At 41.7% G+C, this 19537-nt stretch overlaps 1 protein-coding gene across 1 annotated transcript in view; it reads right to left on the bottom strand.

Annotated features, from left to right (window-relative positions):
• The window catches only part of THSD7B (thrombospondin type 1 domain containing 7B), a 356836-nt gene that overhangs the window by 178028 nt on the left and 159271 nt on the right, over nucleotides 1–19537 (bottom strand). The window contains exons 6-7 of the mRNA XM_028744996.2: nucleotides 17014–17169; nucleotides 14784–14981 (exon numbers count right to left, since the gene is read on the bottom strand). Of these exons, the coding sequence (XP_028600829.2) occupies nucleotides 14784–14981; nucleotides 17014–17169 (354 nt within the window). The remainder of the gene's footprint in view (nucleotides 1–14783; nucleotides 14982–17013; nucleotides 17170–19537) is intronic.

Raw genomic sequence — 19537 nt, 5'->3', positions numbered from 1 at the left:
TTGGCAATTACAGAGGTCAGACGTTTCTTGCCACCAGGTTTGCACACATCTCAGGAGGTATTTTGTCCCACTCCTCTTTGCAGATTCTCTCCAAGTCAGTAAGATTTCGAGGCTGATGTGTAGCTACTCGAACCTTCAGCTCCGTCCACAGATTTTCAATGGGATTAAGGTCTGGAGACTGGCTAGGCCACTCCAGGACCTTAATGTGCTTCTTCTTGAGCCATTCCTTTGTTGCCTTGGCCGTGTGTTTTGGGTCATACCCATCCTCGACCCATTTTCAATGCCCTGGCTGAGGGATGGAGGTGCTTACCCAAGATTTGATGATACATGGTCCCGTCCATCGATGTGGTGAAGGTGTCCTGTTCCCTTAGCAGAAAAACACCCCCAAAGCATAATATGTCCCCCCTCCATGTTTGACGGTGGGGATGGTATTCTTGGGGTTGTAGGCAGCATTCCTTCTCCAAACATGGTGTTGAGTTGATGCCAAAGAGCTCGATTTTGGTCTCATCTGACCACAACACTTTCACCCAGTTCTCCTCTGGGTCATTCAGCTGTGCATTGGCAAATTGCAGACGGGCCTGTACATGTACTGTCTTGAGCAAGAGGACCTTGCGGGCTCTGCAAGATCTCAGTCCTTCACAACGTAGTGTGTTACCAACTGTTTTCATGGTGACTGTGGTCCCAGTTGCCCTGAGATCATTGACAAGTTCCCTCCGTGTAGTTCTGGGCTGCTTCATCACCGTTCTCCTGATCATTGCAACTCCATGAGATGAGATCTTGCATGGAGCCCCAGACCAAGGAAGGTTGACAGTTATTTTGTGTTTCTTCCATAATTATTGCACCAACTGTTGTCATCTTCTTCCAAGCTGCTTGTAGCCCAGTCCAGCCTTGTGCAGGTCTACAATCTTGTCCCTGACATCCTTGGACAGCTCTTTGGTCTTGATCATGGTAGCTACTTTGGAATCTGCTGGATTGGTTGCTTCTGTTGACAGGTGTCTTTTGTACAGGTACTGTAATGAGCTGGGATTACAGGTAAAACCTCTCCCTTACAGCAAGGTGCTTCTAATCTCAGCTCGTTACATACAGTGAAGATACCAGGTAGCCTGACATCTGGCTGGTTGATAGGGGGTCAAATACTTATTTCACTCATTATAATGCACATCAATCTCTGACTTTTGTTTTCTGGGTTTCTGGGGATTTTCCTGTTATTCTGTCTCTCACAGCTACAATAAACCTACCATTAAAATTATGGACTAGTCATTTCTTCGTCAGAGGGCAAACAGGCAAATTAAGCAGGGGATCAAATACATTTTCCCCTCACTGTAAATTACTTATTTCTAAGAGATCCCTATCTTATCTTCCAGTGTCACCCACTCAGCTAGGAGGCTTACTGGGTGACTTGGCCCCTCCTTCTGTCCCTTTCCTCACAGGAGGATGGTAAAACGGACAGGAAGAAAGAACCCTTAATGTGACTCCAAGCTCCTCAAAGGAAAGGTGGAACAAAGATGCGGTCTATAGAAATACGTTTGTCCCATTCCATCACTTTTAGTCGCATGCATGTTAAAGAGATTGATATGCTGCTGAAAGGGAGGGGTGAGAGAGACTAGCAAGATCCTTCATGTGTTCAAGGCAGTAATATGCGTACACCAGTAAGAAAAAAGATGATGATGCTAATAATTAAAAAGACTGAAAGAACTGACATTATATGTCTTAGAAAAGCTGGATCCTCTAAATCTGATCAGCAGCTTCGAGTCCTAGCAGCAACAACCATTTGACCTAGGAATAAAGCCTTCATACTGCTGATGACAATAGACTCAGAAGGTGAGGGATTAATTTTATGTCATGGTGATATTAAGAATGTCAATTATAAACCATCATTCAGTTGTGAGCCATATATTTAATATATTCCTACTGTTGTTAAAAAATTCATGAGCTCATTTCGATCTAAGCTAGGAAGCCACTGGTTCCAATAAATGCAAAGGACTAAATGGACCTTTTGTGTTTCAGCACCTGTAGAAATGTTACCACATATAATATATCAACAATCTATTAGGGAAAGGAATTTGATATTTTTTTTTAAAGCACATTTTAAGGGAATTGTTTTGTTGTCGTGTTATGTCTTTTGTGTTTTTTATACTGTAAACTGTCCTGTGATATATGTGTGTTTGTGTGTGTATGTAAAGAATAATAATAATAGTAATAATAATAATAATTTTGCTCCATCTTTAAAAAATGTCAAAATATGGATTTTTCACCTCTAACAGCAAAATGTATGACTTATGTAAACTTCTGATTACAAGAACCCAGCTGGTGTCAATGACAATCTGCAACACAGAGAACACACCTGTCTATCTGTGTGAGAACTATAGTCCCCAAAGAATAAAGGTACAAAAGAAAACAAAGTCATACAGTTAAACAGCTAAATACATCACAATTAGTATCTGACTGCTAAGGGTCCCCAGCCATCCTGTGATATAAAGCCTCTCTTTCTACTACTGGCAGATCACAGCATCAGACCTTAACAGGATATCACCTTGTTGGCTGTGCTTTCCTTCACTTTGTGTTAGAATTGCAACAGGATGCTGAGTGACTGGTCTCTGCAGAACATAAGGCTAACAGCATCCTGAAATTCTTTTCTTTCAGACAGCAAAAAGTCTTAACCTCTGACTAAAGCAGTTTATGAGATTTATTGGCTGCAAAAATCACCTCACAGAATGGGGGAGGGGGGGGAGAGAGAGAGAGAGAGAGAGAGAGAGAGAGAGAAAGAAAGAAAACAATCCAGAGTCAGGTTAAGACATGGGTATTCTAAATGGATTCTTGTTGTCTCACAGCTTGTAGCTGCCTAATAGTTACATTAAAATTTCAGGTTTAGGTGCTTGTTTTTTTGAATTAGGGGGAAAAAAATACTGTCTCTCACATAAGAAGCTAGGGTGCTGCCATGTACCATCTAGCCTAGTAGTGTCCATCCAGCTCTGTATATCCTACTACACTGAATGATAGTGACTCTCCAGGATTTTGGACAGTAGTTTTCCCCAGTCCTTCTATGATATGCCAAGGAATGGACATGGCCCCTTGTGTTCTAAGTGCACTATGGCCTTCCCTATTTCACAGAAGTGACAAAAGCTTACAGATCAGCCAAGCAGTCTCTAACTGAATCCAAATGTCTTTAAAAACTAGCTTCAAAAGGTAAAGAAAAGAATCACATAGCCAAAAGTGTCTGAGTTCTCCAATGTTTAGTTTTAGGCTTTCAGTGGCGTTCCCTCTTCCGCAGGGGTGGGGGGAACTATTAGAGAATGTTCTGCCCTCAGAGAGTGATGAATCCAATTGATTTTGAGATGGTTCAGGGAGATTTTCTGGCTGATGTATGGCCGGGGCCCCCCTGCTAAAACCCTGGTTGATCTGTGGAATACATGGATGACCAGGGCCACCGATGCAATCACCCCTGAGTGCCCTCTTGCACCTGATAACAGAGCTCTCAACTGGCTGGGAGGTACGGAGTGGGTGGCCACAAGAGAACGGACCTTTCTGGTGGAAGCTCCCTGTCTGTCGAATGCTCTTTGTGGGGGTTTTAGGTGCCAAGCTAAGACTTTTCTTTTTTGCCCAGGCCACTGGTTAGTTAATGTTGCTTCCTATGGTGGCGCTCATCTTTTTGTGGGCTGGATTGAACTTGCTCTGGATGAGCACTTTATGTATTTTGGATCCCCACTGCTTTACTCTTTTCCTGGTTTTAAATTGTTTTCATATGTTGTGTTTTCATTTTTGGCAAGCCACTCAGGAATCCTTTACTGTCAAACGCAACTGTCAAATATTTCTAATAGTAATAATAATGTATACATAGAGACAAAAATGTTTCACTGAATTCTACCCCAGTAGAGTAATGTTAGAAACGGTCTGTCCTACACCAGATTTATTATAGACTCTCTCAAGGGCCAGATTCAGGTGCCTACCAGATAATAATCCATTTCCTGCAGCAGCACAGCAAACACAGATGTTCCTCTATGGACTTAAAGTATGTCATATGTGTTTTTCATTTTCATGCAGTGACTCAGTTTCTGCAATTCTTTCCTCTTCCATTCTCAGTGAGTTCAGGGAGAGGAAGCATTGTACAAACAGAAGTCCTTGCACAGCTTCCACTGACAGGACTCATTAGTGAATCTTGCCCATCATTTTTAACCTGTTCTAAATGGGACAGAAAACTAGGAAGTAACTTCAGCAGTTGATCAATGTGCTGTAATCTTTTAAATAAAACAAAAACAAAAAGCTAGCATGAAGCCTTAAAAAAAAGGATTAAACTGCAACAATTTTTGTTTGTTTTTGGCTGAGTATGCTTTCTGAATCCATAAGCCTGTCTGAAAACTCCCAACTCTGCCTTTAAACTATTTCTTTTCTTCTCATAATGCCAGTATTTTAATCAGATCAAAGTGAGTCTCTGTTAAAAGGATAATAATGGTTCATTTTTCACACAGCAAGAAACTGGTTTTCATAAATGTTCATTCCTCTTAATACATACTAGTGAGTATCACAGCAGAGGCTCTCTTTGTTGACCTTAAATATAATCACAGCAAAATTTAGGCATTCTGCTTCTTTTATGTAAGCTATTACTGCAATGGCAAGACATTCATAAGCTTGAACTTGTACTTGGCAAAGAGTCATACTCTTACCATCCTTTATTACTAGCTAAGGCACTCATTTGCATTGGCTTCTATGGCTTGTATGAATCTGAAAGAACGTCAAACAAAGAGGCTACAGTGAGGCATCTCCTTTCTTGCCCTCAATAAACCTACATAGTAATGATGCCATGACAAGGACAGAGCAGAACTGACAGCACAGCCTGCTGTTTAGAGCTGAGAAGCAGAATTGGAATGGGGACCATGGTCTGGCACTAAGGCACCAGATACGGGAAACTATTTTTGGATCCCACAAGTCACAAAACTGCACAATGGCTCATACATTCAAGTGGTTAATAGCTCAGCTATTGTAGTAGGAGCCTCATTATTATAACAAAGCAGATGTTCTCCCCCCCTCCCTACTCTCTCAAGCACCCCAAGCAGTTCTGCTCTGAAAGTTTTGGTAGAGCTAGAAATTGCTCCATTCCATTTCATCCTAATCCTAAAATGAATTGTGGAATGCAGAATGGGTTCTACAGTAGACTATAAGGATTCTCAGAGAAAGAGACTCACGGCTGCTCTCAAATGTATTGACCACCTGGTCTCTATCCTGACATTTCTCCAAATGTTTTGAAGACTTCAGTTAGCCACAGATAGCATGGTCAGTAGTAAGGCATGATGGAAGTCTTTATTCAAATCATAAGGAGGGTGGCATGTCGGGAAAGGCTGGCCTAGACTGATTGGTTTCCGAATGTCTTCAGAGCCTACTGTTGTTGGCCTGAGAGTTTCATGAGCAAAGGGGCCCTGGAAGTCTTCAGAAAGAGACATACATTAGTGAAAACTATTTTAGCATTCTCAACCACTTTTCTCAGTCTTGCAATTTTCTTCTAATTTATGCCACAGGACTTATTTTGTCTGATTAGTCATTTAGATTTTTATTGAAGCTGTTTATTATCCCCAAGTAATCTTCTTTGTTCTTAATTTTATTTCTTGCTAGGTAGCACAATATCAAAAAAGCAAATTAGCAAATGACTGTGAGGGAATTGCAACAAAGCAAAATGCTGACTACAAGGGGCATTGATAGATAAGGCTCTCATTTTTTTAATAAAAAAATCATCACATATAATCAGCTTATGGACACTGTCATTATCTGATTCACTCTAAGGAAACAGTGGGATGGATAAATTATTATTTTCCCCCAAACAATATGTAAGTGTGTAATGAATTGATTGGAATATTTCATGCCTGCTGTATAGTATAATTTTTTTCTAACCTTAAGAAATACGGCAAAACAAAATTAAGATAAACAGTGGTGTGATATGTAGCATTACCAATTTATCTATGATGCTATTTAGTCTTTGCAAAGCGTAACCTAGTACTTTCAAGAGAGGAAAATATCTGTGCTTTGATGACATACTTAACTATGGTTTTATTGTTATGGGAACCTACCAGAACCATGCGCTGATGTGCTGCTTCCTCCCTACCCTCCTCTGGTGCAACCAGAATGAGGATCTGAAGCTTTGACTTCTGATTTGAATTAACCACTGTTGAACATTACCTTTGAACTGTAGACTACGGTTATTGTTAAATATAGTTTGTTGAAACAAGGGAGCTTCATAATCCATGGTTTGAAGATTATTTGTTTCAAACAAACCATAGTTAAGATTAAGATTAAAACATTTTTTTACAAAAAACCTAGAAACAATTAGAAATAATCACATCAATATGCAAATAGAAAAATTAATCTGTTTTATATGATATAAAACAATACAAATAAACTTACCTAATTTAATTAATTTAATAGATTAAACTAAACTAAAGAGAGTGGGGAGTTACTATGTATTTTGTGCTTTCATCTTGAATTTTTATGTTGTGAACCACCCTGAGATCTGCGAATGGTGGAATGATAATAATGATAAATAAACAAGAGAGAATAATATAAAATCAAAAGTAGAACAGCTGCATGAGAAACATCACCATGTTCAAGGCAATGCACCTGCATCCCAAAGGTTTGGATCCAAGACTCAAGTCTTCAAATATCCAAGAACATCATCCCATCTCTCATTTGGGATGGGATTCTACCCTGGCTTTTACCCAGAGATGGCTTATCCCCACCATTACCCTTAGTTCTTACCCCACATGGAAGCCAATAACTTTCTGTCTATGCTATCTCACCAAGCAGCATACATTCATCCAGGCTGCGGACCTTCAACAAGGTCTTAGGGGGATTAACACCCTTGCCCTTTTGGTGACCCACAAAAAGTTTATCTTCCTTTGGTCTTTCCCCTTCCACATTGGCTCACCATGCCAGCACAGTATATGCCTTTAAAGATGTTTCACTGAAGGGATGCTCCCCACCAAGCCAGCCACTGTCTTTGCTGTACAGCTGGAGCATATTGCAAGAAGCAGTCTCACCAAGCATCAAGAAGGTCCCTCAAAAATTAAAGCATTCCTGCCAGAGAAGGATATGGGAGGTGATGCACAACTGAGCTCTCAGACCACCTGCATGTTTCCTAGCTTGCCTCTAAACCACCAGTTCAACACACCCACAGAACAAGTAAGGCTCAAAAGTTAGTTCAGTCTCATGTCACCAAAATACCCCACAGAAATGGCTTGTTTCATTTGCTGCTAAAACAACTTATATGCCACATTGGTTCTGTTTCATGTGAAATTATTGCTGCTAATAACAACAACAAACAACAACAACAACAATAATAATTTATTATTTGTACCCCGCCCATCTGGCTGGGTTTCCCCAGCCACTCTGGGTGGCTTCCAACAAAGATGAAAAATAAACTAAAATGTCACATATTAAAAACTTCCCTGAACAGGGCTGCCTTCAGATGTCTTCTGAATGTCAGGTAGTTGTTTATCGCTTTGACATCTGATGGGAGGGCGTTCCACAGGGCGGGCGCCACTACCGAGAAGGCCCTCTGCCTGGTTCCCTGTAACTTGGCCTCTCGCAGTGAGGGAACCGCCAGAAGGCCCTCGGAACTGGACCTCAGTGTCCAGGCAGAACGATGGGGGAGGAGACGCTCCTTCAGATATACTGGACCGAGGCCGTTTAGGGCTTTAAAGGTCAGCATTAAAGGTCAGCTGCCGCATTCTGGATTAGTTGTAGTTTCTGGGTCACCTTCAAAGGTAGCCCCACGTAGAGCGCATTGCAGTAGTCCAAGCGGGAGATAACCAGAGCATGCACCACTCTGGCGAGACAGTCGCAGACAGATAGGGTCTCAGCCTACGTACCAGATGGAGCTGGTAAACAGCTGCCCTGGATACAGATTTGACCTGTGCCTCCATGGACAGCTGTGAGTCCAAAATGACTCCCAGGCTGCGCACCTGGTCCTTCAGGGGCACAGTTACCCCATTCAGGACCAGGGAATCCTCCACACCTGCCCGCCTCCTGTCCCCCAAAAACAGTACTTCTGTCTTGTCAGGATTCAACCTCAATCTGTTAGCCGCCATCCATCCTCCAACCGCCTCCAGACACTCACACAGGGCCTTCACCGCCCTCACTGGTTCTGATTTAAAAGAGAGGTAGAGATGGGTATCATCCACATACTGATGAACACCCAGCCCAAACCTCCTGATGATCTCTCCCAGTGGCTGCATGTAAATGTTGAAAAGCATGGGGGAGAGGACAGAACCCTGAGGCACCCCACAAGTGAGAGCCCAGGGGTCTGAACACTCATCCCCCACCACCACTTTCTGAACACGGCCCAGGAGGAAGGAGCGGAACCACTGTATGACAGTGCCCCCAGCTCCCAGCCCCTCAAGACGGTCCAGAAGGATGTTATGGTCAATGGTATCAAACGCCGCTGAGAGATCCAGCAGAACTAGGAAACTGCTCTCATCTTTGTCCCTAGCCTGCCGTAGATCATCAACCAGTGCGACCAAGGCAGTTTCAGTCCCATGATGAGGCCTGAATCCCGACTGGAAGGGATCCAAATGGTCCGCTTCTTCCAGGTGTGCCTTGAGTTGTTCAGCAACCACTCGCTCAATCACCTTGCCCAAGAATGGAAGATTTGAGACTGGGCGATAATTGGCCATCGTGGCCGCATCTAAAGATGGTTTTTTAAGAAGTGGTTTAATAACCGCCTCTTTCAGCGGGTCTGGGAAGGCTCCCTCACGGAGGGAAGCATTCACCACCCCACGAAGCCCATCGCCCAGTCCTTCCCGGCTAGCTTTTATAAGCCAGGATGGGCAAGGATCCAGGAGACAGGTGGTTGGCTAATCCAGCAGTGAGCATTTGAGAAAGAATTGGCTATAAATCTAACTTAATATGCAAAGCTTTTACAACCATGGGTACTTTTCATTTTATCCCTGTGGTAACATATATAGTTTCAATGATAAAACAACAACAACAGGAGAATCCTATTAAAGGCCTATCTAGCCAAATACAATTAGATCAATCTTACTTAAATAATACAGCTAATGTGTAAATTTCTCTTCTCTGCTGAGTATTCTCCTAAATTAGGTTAATCAGGTCCAATTCACTGGATATCTGTAGGAGGATGGCACATCATTCATTCTCTCTCAATCAATTGCTTCAGTTTTGTTTCATGAGCAGAGCAGATCATTCTTCCAAAGACAATCCACTAGCAAAACTTACACAATGTCTTTAAGGAAAGGTACATCAGTCTTCAAAGCAAAATTAAAACCTCAATATATATCTCTGAAACAATCCCTCACTACGGCTTGTGTACTAAAATGTATAACCACTTAATGCAGCTATAATAGGATTCAAAGTTTTATTTGACCTGGCAAAGCCAGAGTCCTTTGGAAGAATGCAAGAAAATGCAAAACCACTGCAAATTAAACCACACAGTTGACAATGAATTCTGGAATCAGAAAGTTAAATAATGCTCTGCTATTATTTCTGACAGAGAAACCATAAGACACAAATGAAGTGCAGGTTAGCTAAGCAGACATATCTGGCACTCAGGCAAATATTAGTGAAAGCTTTTGTGGCTTTACCAACATTATCCACTTAAGAGAGTAGCTTTTTAATGTAGCTACATTTGGCTGTCAATTACGAAATGTTTAGCAATCAAGTGACAAACATGTATGCATTTACCAGCCCTTATTCTCTGCAATTCACAAATGGCTAACCTGCAACCATCCATATATTGTTGGACTCCAACTCACACCACACCCAGATAGCATGGCCTTGGCAGGAATGATGGGAGTTGCAGTCCTGCACATTTGGAGGACTGCAGGTCCCCCCCAACTCTGTTCTAATGTATAAGGAAACCCTCCAGCTCCTTTGAAAAGAGTTGCCACTTCCTGATACTAGCAAGTCCTACTTTGTAATTCCCAGAGGCCTCCTTTTGGAATGTTTTCAGAATCTCAGAACAGGGACATGGACTCATTTTAGCTGGGATCAGGACACCCTCCTAGTTAGCCATATGCCTAGCTGCTCTGGCTAGCCGTAAAGTACGTAAGCACAGAAGGGGAGAGAGAGGGAGAGAGAGGCAAGCAGAGCACACATATCTGTCACTTTTTTAACACTGTTGCTCAAGAAGCATTACATTCACCATGGGATAAGATACTTGTGTACAGTCCAGCTAATTTATTGGGCATATCTTTACTTTCTTGGAACTCCTTTATTGGAATTTCTGCATTGCAGGGGGTTGGACTAGATGGCCCTTGGGGTCCCTTCCAACTCTAAGATTCTTGACATAGTCTGTAGTATGTGCTCATAGGCATTTGATACTTGACATTTGACGCAACAGAATTGAACAAGGACTCACTGCAGAATACTGTGGCGTACTCCACACCAGTAGCAAAGATATCAGCCAAGGGCTAGATTTACAGCTACCTGTGCTAATTATCTTTACATTGCTCTGAAGGAGAGGGAAACATTATGTTCTCACTCTCTTATATGCACTGTGTACCAAGATTAGTCAGAGGACTAGTAGAGCCAACATTACTGTTGCACAATTAGGATGATAAATTCTACAGTCTTCATCTGCCCTACTGGTCTCAGCAGGAGCAAGCTGTGCGAGGACTGCCAGGAATGGGCAGAAGTAATTGCTGATTTTTAAGCATGTCAACATCTAAGATAAGTAAAATCTGAAGAAAGGTCTATCAATTCTAGTAAATTTATTTTTTTAAAAAAGGAAGAAAAAAAACTTTTCAAGGAGTATCCCAGACTTACATAATAGTTAGCCGTGCTGCTGTTTTTAATGAGTCAGTTGAGCTGAACGTGTCCCGAGAAATCTTTCCAAATTTAAACAGGACATGATTAGAAAACAAATGTCCAGCTGCAAAGGAAATGCCAAATTGAATTCAAGAGGTCCTTTCCTACAACACTTGGTGCAAAGGAAGAATTGTTTCAATCACAAACTTCTTACTTCCATCATACATTCCTAGCTTTTTGTATCCATTATGCAAAAGAACTATAACATCTTTCTCCCCTCAATGACAGAACTAAGAGAGAAACTGGCAGCATCTTTCACAATTTGTAATGTCAATTAAAACACAGACTCAGCAGTGAAACTACTTGTTTGAGGGCAGGGATATCAGGCAAACGTTGACTACTCAGTCTGGCCTAATAAAGTTTGACTATTCCACAACAGAATATTCTGATGAGATAGAGCTTGGCTTTCTAAGTGCTTCAACTCTGAAGAAACTAATTATCACAAGGTGTACAGACCACTATAAAAGTGGGGTCATGCAAAGAGCTGTGTCCAGTGGTTGTGTAAGTGGAATGCAGCTTGTACAACCAATATTTTCCCTTCATTTCCAGTTCCTACACCCACTGAAAATCTTCTACATGTGGTTGGGGGGCACTAATGAAGAATGTGGATCATGCTGCATGGGGCTGCAGTTGAAGAGGGCAGAAAGATTTTGCAAGGACTGGAGTAAGGAGATCATTTTCAGGGGATGCAAAGGGTTAAGAAAAAGATCAGTTGTGTGTCCTGCCTTCCATTAGTGTAACCAATGGAGGCTGATGGGGGGAATACACATTCCTAGATTTGGGGAAATGTTTACATTTCAGCAGAGCTCCCAGGGGTCTGAACACTCATCCCCCAACACCACTTTCTGGACACGGCCCAGGAGGAAGGAGCAGAACCACTGTATAACAGTACCCCCCAGCTCCCAGCCCCTCTAGACGGTCCAGAAGGATATCATGGTCGATGGTATGGAAGGCCACTGAGAGATCCAGCAGAACTAGGAAACAGCTCTCACCTTTGTCCCTAGCCTGCTGGAGATCATCGACCAGCACGGCCAAGACAGTTTCAGTCCCATGATGAGGCCTAATCATGTTCTATCATGCTATTGCTATTTATCGCTTGTAAGCTGCTTTGGGATTCATTTGAATGAAAAGCACCATGGATATATAAATCAAATCAAACTTAATTACAATCATGTCTAAGTGGTTCCTCCTGCTCTGTCCCTGACCTTTTCCATGCTGCACAGAGAAGGTCTGCCTAGGGATTCTGCATTCTGGTTGCATTTGCTTGAACCCAAGAATGCTCTGCATGCCTTATCAGGGTCCCTGATTGTGGGAAGAGTTCAACGATACTTTGAACAACTTGGGGAGGGAGGTTACACAGTAACTGAGACCACTTGATAATTAACCTCATTTGTTTCTTCTCAGCAGCATTTCTGCTGTGGTATTAACTCCATGTCGTTAACGGTGCTCCTTTATTTCAAATATTTGTATCAACTTGGCAGTGTCTCAAATTATGACACTATTCTATATGTTTAAAGACTGAAGGATAAGCTATAATACAATCCTGTGATGGGACTACATTGACCTCATCAGAAAATATGATGCTTTTGGATGCATTTCAACCTGCCGGTAGGAAAACACCACCCACTGTTTGTTTGCACGTTTCATATAAAAATGTATGCTTACTAATTATTAACAAGCTGTAAGCTGAACACATTCCAGACTTGAAATGTTGCTAAGTAAACACCATATTACTCAACACAATGTTTTCATTTACATATCATCAGAATCATGTAGCATAAATCAGCTGTTGCAAGGCAACAACATATTCCTCGACTACACTTTTTGAAAAGCTGTAGTAAGGCAGGGGGGGGGGGAGACACAGAGAGTTCAAAGTTTTCAGAAATGCAAATTCCTTAATTCATATTAAATAGTCCTATTTATTTAAAAGATTTCTACTATACCATGCCACCAACAGGATAACATGAGCAATGGATATAATAGCCCAAGGATGGTTTGTTGCACAAGGAATGTGGTGCATGCTCATTCACTTCCTCCTCCTCTTGCATGGCTGGATTAATATCAAACCACAGTTTGCCATAACTATGGTTTCAGCTCTCATTATAAACCAGGATTGCAAACAATGCCTTGCTGGCATTCAAGAATGTTCCCTACCTACAGCTTAGTAATTGTGAAACACCCCTTAGGAGCAGAGTATGGTAGTTCCTTTAGTTGTTTTACTTTGCTTGCTGTTTTTTGTAGTTATGTCCAAGCCGGAATGAGAAGTCTATCTTTGGTTCTAATATAGGGCTGTATTTAAATTTGCTTGTCTGACTGAATGATCTCTCTCCTTGTGCATGGTTCTAGCAACTCGCCTAACCCTCTCTGGAGCAGATGTGAGGAAAGGGGTGGGGAGAAGGGGTGGGGGTGGGGAGTCCTGTTGTGTAACTGGGACTCATTCTGCTTGTGCAACTACTTAGTTTAATATGGTGCAAAATTCCAAGCCCTGTTTGACTGACTAGCTGTGAAATTATTGCAAGAGCATAGTTTGCAATCCTGGTATGTAGGGAACAATCAGTCCATAGTTTCCTTGGTTCAGAGTTCCCAGCAAGCCACAGTTTGACAAACCAGAAAGTACTGTATTAAGCTGGGCATGCAAGGTGAAGGAACGTGCCTGCTATTTGGTGTCAAGGAGCCTAAGTGTTGTGCAGTCATTTACTCTGATGAACAGGTATGTACTTTCAGGAGGGGGGGGACCACTCCACTTGTAGGACAGGAGCTTGGAACCTATGGCTCACCAGATGATGTTCCCATCATCCCTGATCACTGGCCATGTTGGTTGGGCCTAAAGGGACTTGGGAGTGCAAAAACATCTGGAGCGCCACAAGTTCCATACCTGTTCAGCAGGAAAACAGTCCCCTTCTTTACGTGCACCCTCAAGAGTCTCACTCTCACACCTAACTATTGGTCATTTTCTGGACTGCAGAACTATGAGCTGATCACATAGCCTAAAGATGCTCATTTGACCTCCCAAACTGATGGAGAGGCACCAGGCCCTCTCTTCTAGGTTAATCCGACAACGCACTGCGTCAACAACACAGACTGTCTCCACCCTTGCCTCATCTCAACTCATACCAGCCCTGCTGCCATTTCCCCCCACATCATCTTTTCAAAATGATATCCAACTACATACCCACCATGCCCATCTTTGGCCCTAAGTTTCTGTTTGCCTAATCAAGTATCTGATTTGCAAGCATGCATCCTGCCTCTGGTCTACAGGACAAGTGCTCTGCCAGTGCTGAATTCAAACTCTGTGGCCACCTGTTGCAAGCTAGGCCTCAGGCTGACACTGTGGGGAATAAGACACGATTTCATAAGATTTTCTACAAGCCCTATTCAGACATTCAATGCAACATATGGGACACATAAATCATGTCAGGGATTCAGGGCCATATGCAGTTATTCCACACCTAATGTCTCTGACATGCGTCATTCCTACTTCTTCTTCTTCCACCACCACATTTCTGGAAGGGGATCTTAAATGCATTCTAAGGAACATGTTTAAGAGGTTCCCTGTAACAAGAGTTCTCGAATGCAGGGAGAATTCTAAGCACAATGAACCAGAGATAGGAAGGATCTCCATTCAGACCTTCTACTGAACGTGTGAAGAATGTTTGAAGCTGTAGTTGATGGAACCATGACACTGGGGGTAGAGCTAGTGTGCACTGCCTCCCTGCCCCCTTAACATGCTTTCAGGGTAGGATACCGTGTTATAGAAAGTGACTGGAAGCATGAAGTATTTATTTTAAGATCACAGATCTCATTTAAGACCTAAAGCCAGAGTATGATAAAGCCATAAGCTCTGGGGAAATTCATATCTTATTATAAAACTGGAAGCCTTGCATCACATCATGGAATTTTGCTTAATGCGCAATTCTGAAATCTCTTAGAATATGCAAAATATATTTAAATAAAGTGCAGTTTGTACCACATACCCTTGTAGTTCTTGCATACAGCGTGCTGCACACGATTCCCTTGTCCACATATTCCGTTATAAGGTAAACAGACTCCTTCTGAAATGATCCACTTGTAACACACTGGGTTTTCACATGGAATAGATTCTATCAAGTGCGGGCAATTGCCAGAAGTGCCTGTGGGTTCCACAATGATGTGTCTTTGCCTCATTTTGAAACCTGGGGGGGGGGGGGACAAAAGTGATAGCTAGGTTGCACCTGATAAGGAAGGAAATAAGTTACATAAACTGATTGCATAACTTCCAAATTACAGTCTGTCTGAAGAAAGAACAAATACCCCTTTAAAAGTATTATTTGTAGTTGTGTTGTTGTTGTTTTCAACATGTGCCAAGCTGCATCATGAATGCTGCATAACGCCCATGCTTTGGGATTACATGAATGAGGCATAGGCTCATGCACACCCTCCATCCCTCACATGCTCCGATTCCTGTCACAATTTCTGATCCTAAAACAGTTTAAGGTATTAGGACCATGAGCTCCCATGTATTCAGCAAATTTGGAAGTGGGGGGGGGGGAGTGAATCCACTACCTACCACTCCCTGTGTGCCGGTGTCACCCCACCAAATGCCAATTCCCTGCTAGTTTCACTTCCAAACTTCATGCTGGGTGTGAAAGTCTATTCAGTGGTACAGTGGTACCTTGGGCTAAGTACTTAATTCATTCCGGAGGTCCGTTCTTAACCTGAAACTGTTCTTAACCTGAAGCACCACTTTAGCTAATGGAGCCTCCTGCTGCCACTGCGCCACCGGAGCACGATTTCTGTCCTGAAGCAAAGTTCTTAACCCGAGGTATTATTCCTGGGTTAGCGGAGTCTAACCTGAAGTGTATGTAATCTGCAGCGTATGTAACCCGAGGTACCACTGTAGCCTTTCTGAACCAGGAACCCTGTGCGATCTGGGTTCTGCAGACACTTTTGAATACATTCAGCTGACCATAGATTTAAAAAAAACACAAAACCATTCAGACCTTCACACTCAACACATGAAGGTCAACAGTGAAGAGGGAAAGATGAGTCCATTAAGTGGAAGAGAGCATATGCAGTTCTGTGGCCCCTACATGAGCTTTAGCTCAGGTTCTAAGGAGACCTAAAAGCTTGCCCATGGAAATAATTAATTATTCTGCATTATGAAGCAATGAGGAGCTGATATTCCGCAGTCTTCATATCCGGCCAAACATATTGCTCTGCTTTCCTTTTGAACTGCATCAGCATCTGGCCAGTCCAGGACTTCCAAACACAACTGCCTGGGCTTACGCCTCAGGGAGGCCTCTTCAGTGCTGCCAACACAGCAGCTTGACTTCACCCCTGGAGGTGAATTCCATTGTCTCTCAAGACAGATGGATGCCAACAATTAAAGCCTGTTGCATCAGGTCAATGTCCCATCTGATCCAGCATCCTGTGGGAAGCCAACAAGCAAGATCTGAGTGCAACGGCGCTCTCATCTCCTGCTGTTTCCAGTAACTGGTTTTCAGAAGCATACTGTCTCCAACAATGGAAATAAAGAATAGCCATCATGGTGAGCAACCACTGTGCAGCCTTATCCTCCATGAATGGGTCTAATTCTCTTTTAAAGCCATCCAATTGGTGGCCACCACTGACTCTCATTGGAGCAAGTAGCATAGTTTAACTATGCACTGTGTTCATTTATTCATCTAGTACAGTATTGTCCTTGCCACCAATCAGTAGCCTCTCCAGGGTTTCAGACAGGGGATGTTCTCAAACTTGCCTGGAGATGACACGGGTCTGTTTATTTATGTATTTATTTATTTAACAGAGTTTATATACTGCTTTGTTGTGAATAGAACCTGCAAGCAGTTGACAAAAAGATTTTAAAAAAACAAAAACCCTGCCAATAGAAGACAAAACAGGTATCTAAAAATATTTTTTCCCACACAAAGCTGATGCTATGCCACTGAATTACAGTCCTTTGCCTTATGCAGTTTTACGTTTTAATATAATGACCCAAATAGTTATAAAATTATTTACATAGTAAAAAATAATAATAATCAGGTTACACATTTCGGGCTGTGATGTCCATTGGTATCAATAAGCTGTGGAGAAACTAGCAGTCCCCCCCCCCCACAAAACACACTGAAAATGATTAATTAAGTCAGCTTTTATACATTAGATTCATCCAGTTTTGTAATGGCCCCACTCCTACAAAAAGCTGTTAGAAAGTGGTTCAGAACTCACCTTTTTTCCCTTGATTATCTTGGCAGTTTTCATGAATGCAAGGCCCCCATCCCAACCAGGAAGAAACCAGGCATTCAGGAGGGCATGGGATATTGCACAGTTGGGAAGCCGGGGGAGCAGGAGCGAGACATAGCTTTTTTTCAACAGGTCTAGCCACTTAAGGAAGAAAAAAGAAAACAAGAGGGAGCAAAAAACACAGAGATTATTCCTTCAAACCGTGGCGTGTTTTGCAATGCAGAACAAATATATTCTCAAGCAACCATCAAAATTATTTCAGAATCCAAGCTAACAACAGTGTAATCAGCACAATAATTAGTGTCCCTGATGCAGTTTAGCACTGCAGCTAAGAACAATTTGTTTAAAACGGATATAGTGTTCTTTACTTTTTTAAAAGGATCACAGCAAACTCTGTCTAATCTGGGGGCGGGGAGTGCATTTAGAAGCCCTTACTACATATGTAATCTCTAAAGCAAAAGCTCCTTCTCCTTACTTGTGTGACATTATTAGGCTGGATCTAGACACATCAAAGAAGCGTTTCAGTTTAAAGTGTTGTAAATTTAAAGAGGGAAAACGGGTAGAGACAAACGGGACTCCACGTCGCCATCTGGTGGCAAAATGTTATATCACACATACAATGTGTATAATCACTTTTTCTTTACCAGTTTAGCTGAGTTCCAAGAGTAAAGAGCTTGATAAGGAAATATTAGGTGAGCGAGATGGGTTTTTTTGTTTTTGTTTTTTTAAAGAGCCTCAGTGACTGATTGAGAGAATCAAAATGGACAGAACCTAAAACAAGGCACTCACATAGTCTAAAATGCCCTAATTACTTTAAATACTTATTCACAAACATTGAGATACAAAAAGATATTGGTAGAAATGAATGCAATTAATTTCTAAACATTGCATCCAGTTATTGCACCATATGGAAAACACTTCTGATTGCAGAAAATGGGAGACCTGATTTTTCTGCCAAATTTCTCTACCTACTGCAGTCCACCATGCCTTATATACCATATTGTTCTGCAGCATTCCCCAACCCATAGGAGACCATTTCAGAGGAAATTAGTGGAAATAAGCTAATTTGCCTTCCAGGAGTCTCCGATATGGTTTCAAATTGTATAGTGGGCCACATGCTGAGATTCCTGCATTGCAGGGGTTGGACTAGATGACCCTGGGACTCCCTTCCAATTCTATGGTCTTTCATGTTACATACTGGGAAAATAATGAAACCTATAATTCAGTATGAAATCTGATTTCCAAAGAAATTAAAACCTGACTTCCATGCATGTGAAAAGATAGAGCTGTGTCAATGCACAATAGTTCAGTTCTTCTGAAAAAAGTTACACATTGCTATAAATGTATGCAATTTTTTTCCTGGTCTTTATCAGTCAATTTCAATATTAGTTTTTATTTACCATGTTAGAGTAAGTTGGGTTTTTAATATATATTTTATTCTACATTTTTATGTGCTGAGAATTCCATTGCAAAGCTGAAATGCAGAAATGACAAGAATTAACAGGAGTTTTAAAAACTCACAGGAATCTCTCCCCACCACCACCATAAATATCTTGTTCCTCAGGCACTTGCAGGATATTACTTCATAATCAAATGGTAATTACCCAAATTTAATTCAAAAAACTAATGAAAAGTTCTGCTTAGATGAAAAGACTGCTTTCGGAAATATTATTTTTATTTTAGAGACAATATTGCCTTTGACATATTCATTTAGGGACTACACCAAGATGGCAGAAATCCAATTCACCTTGCTTCTAAAGCAAATAGCCCTTTTCTACAGGTTCTAAAAGTCAACTGGCAGAAAGTGCAAGATAAATATTAGTCAGTTTTAACCATCAAGCTATTCCCTTTCAAAGAGTCTCATGCATTTCTTAATATGCCCTTCAGCATTAGGCTTTGCAAAATAATTTATCATTCTGGTAATACACAAGCCAGCAAATCGGGCTCACTGCATTTTGTCATCAAAAACGGATTCCGTTTCATCTATAAGAAAGCAATACTAGCCATGTTGTTGAAGCCATGTCACTTGTTTTGACACTGTTTTCCAATGCCTTTTGGCAGCAATCCATTTATTTTGGAGCACACCAGCAATATAGACCACACACTATAATAAATAATGCAAGTTATTGGAGTAAGAAAAGTAGATGAACACTTCACCTTGTGAAAAAAATTTGCAGAAATGAAATCAAAATGAAAAAAAAGAATGAAACACAACAGGTAAGTAATAAACTTTTATTGTAATGATAATGGAGAAATGTTCTTAGTATGAGATGCAAGCATGAGCCAGATCATATTTGTTACTGGCTTGAAGTTTTCAACCGTTATCAATTCCAACCACTTGCTGAAAAATACACTGTCCCAGGATGAGTACAGCCTTGCGTGGACACCGGGAAGCTGCAGAATGGAAAGAAACACTACAGTAAGGGGTTCTTTGCTTCCCCAAAAGGCCACAATAGAAAAACTCATATCGTGTCTGGGACCAGCTATGTGGGATTACTACCACTAAACC

This window comes from Podarcis muralis, chromosome 1 (assembly GCF_964188315.1).
Source record: "Podarcis muralis chromosome 1, rPodMur119.hap1.1, whole genome shotgun sequence".
Classification (NCBI taxonomy): domain Eukaryota; kingdom Metazoa; phylum Chordata; class Lepidosauria; order Squamata; family Lacertidae; genus Podarcis; species Podarcis muralis.
The sequence above is the reverse complement of the archived record's forward strand: the minus strand, read 5'-3'. Positions and strand labels throughout refer to the sequence as shown.